Source organism: Carlito syrichta, unplaced genomic scaffold (genome assembly GCF_000164805.1).
Source record: "Carlito syrichta isolate Samal-C Ts95f unplaced genomic scaffold, Tarsius_syrichta-2.0.1 Scaffold130437, whole genome shotgun sequence".
In the NCBI taxonomy this organism is placed as follows: domain Eukaryota; kingdom Metazoa; phylum Chordata; class Mammalia; order Primates; family Tarsiidae; genus Carlito; species Carlito syrichta.
In genome coordinates, this window is record NW_007074533.1 from 1 (window position 1) to 2,890 (window position 2,890).

The window sequence follows — 2,890 nt, forward strand, 5'->3', positions numbered from 1 at the left end:
CGCTCCGGGATCAGGTAGCCAAGCCGGCGGTGGCTCCGCCTGTCGGACCTGGCCCCTGGGAGCCCCGTGTTGAGGACACGAGGGGCCCCGAGCCCGCCTCTGGGGGAAGAGGCAGAGGCAGGGACCAGCCTCTGCTCCAGGGGCTTCGGGGTGGGGACGCAGGAGGGGACCAGGCTGTGCCCCGCGAGCTCCCAAGGGGAGGGGCGGCGGGGGCGGCACCCAGAGCTGAGGAGCCGGGCGCTGGGGCGCGGAGCCAGGCTGTGGAGAGAGGTCTCTGGTGTCCAGTTTGGGGGCGTCAGGGCTCCCAGAGCAGGGGCAGGGTGGGAGCCAAGTGTGAGGCTGCCCGACAGGGGCCCTCTCTGGGTGGGAGGCCGTGGAGCTGCAGCCTCCGTCCCTGGCTCTTGGACCCACGGCCTTTGGGTGCAGACCAGACTGAGACGAGGGGCCTCGCTGGGGGCAGGACCTTGGGCCCGCTGCGTTCAGGCGCAGTGAGGATGAGGGCGATGGGCTCGGCGCCCGGCCCCATCCATGGGTGTCCAGGGACAGCCCCCCACCCGGCTCCTCACCCAGACCCCCCATGAGACCTGAGGCTGGCGGGCCATGGGGGCGACGACGAGCAGCTGGTGCAGGAGGCCCACGTCTGCCGGTGACAAGGCGGCAAGCCCTGCCTGGAGGCCTGGGGCCTGGAGAGAGTCGGGCAGCAGGGGAGATTCTGGCCGGACACTCCAGGAGTCCACTTGGGGCACAGCTTCCTTTGATCCTCCGGGGACGGCCACTTTCCAGACCAGGCCCCTGAGGCACCCGGGGGTGAACTGCTTGTCCCTGGGCCCGACGCTCCCTCCCGCCATCAGAGGCCAATGGACAACTGCCCTGGCACAGGGGCAACTCCATGGACAGAACGCATCTTGAGTGTCCACAAATGGTTGATAGTTAAAAGCTGTGGCCGGGATGTTCTAAGTGGCAGTGTGTGTGTCTGCCGTGTTCACGGATTCCTCTGGCAAATATTTGAGCGTCCCCTCCTGCTATTGTGGAAAGCAGGGCAGCACCTTGCCACATCACGTGGGGCGGGCACGCCCTCACCCGAGTCCGTAGTCAGACAGGGAGGGCTGTGGTCAGTCTTATCAGGAAAATAAATCTGGGAAGGGTGGGTGGGGAGTGCAGGAGGGAGGGGCCAGCTGAGGCCCAATCAGAGAATGGAGGAATGTGGCCAGGGAGGAGGACACTGGACATTCCAGGCAGACTTCTGGCTCCACCCTGAGATCACGATTCCAGGGCCTGGGGCCAGGCGCAGGCATCAGTAGGAGGAGTAGCAGCAGGGAGCCTGGTCCAGGTGGTCCAGGGACCACTGGGCACCTTCGCAGAGGCCTGGGGTGCAGGGGAGGCCCGGTCCAGGGAGATGGTGAGAACGCCAGGCCCAGCCGGGCGTGGCGGCTCACGCCTGCCATCCCAGCACTCTGGGAGTTGGAGGCAAGAGGATTGCCTGAGCCCAGGGGTTCCAGACCAGCCCGCTCAACTTGGCGAGACCTCGTCTGCAATAAAATTTTAAAAATCAGCCAAACCTGGTGACATGCACCTGTAGTTCCAGCGACTGGGAAGGCTGAGGCAGAAGGATGGCCTGAGCCCAGCAGGTTGAGGCTGCGGTGGCCGCGAGCGTGGCCCTGCAATTCAGCCTGGACGACAGAGTGAGGCTCCAACTCTAAAAAAAAGAATACCAGGCCCAGAACCCCGTTTGGAGATGGGGGCGGTATGATTGAGATGAGTCCCAGGCGTCTGCATTGGGGGACCCAGAGGGACCCCAGCATCAGCCCAACACTTGCTGTCTTCATCAGCTGGGCCAGGTGCTTCACCTGGAAGGTCAGACCCCGCGCTGGTAGCCCTGCCTCCTTCATACCTGTTCACTTCTGGGTGCTGTGACCTCGGCCTGGCCGACCCCAGGTGTCCCTGGGCACAGTGACCCAGCCGGGAGGCAAACTCAAACCCTCTCTTGCAGGTGCCGCCCAGGGCCACATGCCACCTCCTTGCCCGGATGTTTGACCCACAGCAGGAGAAGGCAGCCGCCTGCAGGTGAAGGGGCTCCGTCAGCATGGGGGTGAGGGAGGGGACATGCCTGGAACCTCTTCCTGGGCCCCAGACTCCAGGACCAGCTGAGAAGGAACCACAGTCCAGGGATTCAGGGAGCCTAGCAGCAGCACTTGCTGCTGGCCTCACACCCCCAGGCTCATGGCCCTCAAGGGGCGCCAGCCTCCTCTCGTGGACCGTGAATGAGGGGCAGAAACACAGGGAGGCAGTCCCGGAGGCAGTCCCACCTGGCAGAGGGCTTTGAGCCGAGGCTGGGAGGGCAGCATGAGGCCTTTCAGGCCAAGTCTAAGCAGATGAGGCCAGGCCAGTGGCCTTCTCTGGGCTCAGGGTGGGAGCTGGAGCTGGGCGTGCAGTGTATGCCAAGGGTGTCGCCGGGGCCTCTGCTGGGCTGCAGCTCAGAGGAGCAAACTTAGGGCTTTGCCCTCTGCCTCTCCCGGCAGCTTCAATGTGAATGGATCCAGCCTGGGACCGATCCCACAGGCCTCGGCCGAGCACGGCCAGCATCCGGGTACGGGAGCTGAGCTGGCAGGGCCTGCACAATCCCTGCCCTCAGAGCAAGAGCCTGGGCAGCCACGGGGATGGCGGAGAGTGGCCGGTCCTGGAGTACCTGTCCCCTGCCAGACTGGTAAGCCCGTGTGCCTGGGCTGCGGCCACAGGGCCTTCGTGGGGTGACATCCTGGGGCCTCCTTCTGCCTGCCCTCTGCCCGGCTGGTGACCGCCCCGAGCCCAGCCCCTGCAGCTGGGTCTCCTCTGCCCGCTCTGCCCCCGAGGCCCCTGCCAGCCCCAAGGCACCGGCAACCCCAGGGGCTCG

The 2,890-nt window shown here is 65.7% G+C and overlaps 1 protein-coding gene across 1 annotated transcript in view; it reads left to right on the top strand.

Moving 5' to 3' along the window:
• The first annotated feature begins 2,530 nt into the window (after positions 1 to 2,530).
• LRRC56 (leucine rich repeat containing 56) overlaps positions 2,531 to 2,890 on the top strand; it is an 11,714-nt gene continuing 11,354 nt past the window's right edge. Inside the window, exon 1 of the mRNA XM_021708018.1 lies at positions 2,531 to 2,704. Within this exon, the coding sequence (XP_021563693.1) occupies positions 2,531 to 2,704 (174 nt within the window). The remainder of the gene's footprint in view (positions 2,705 to 2,890) is intronic.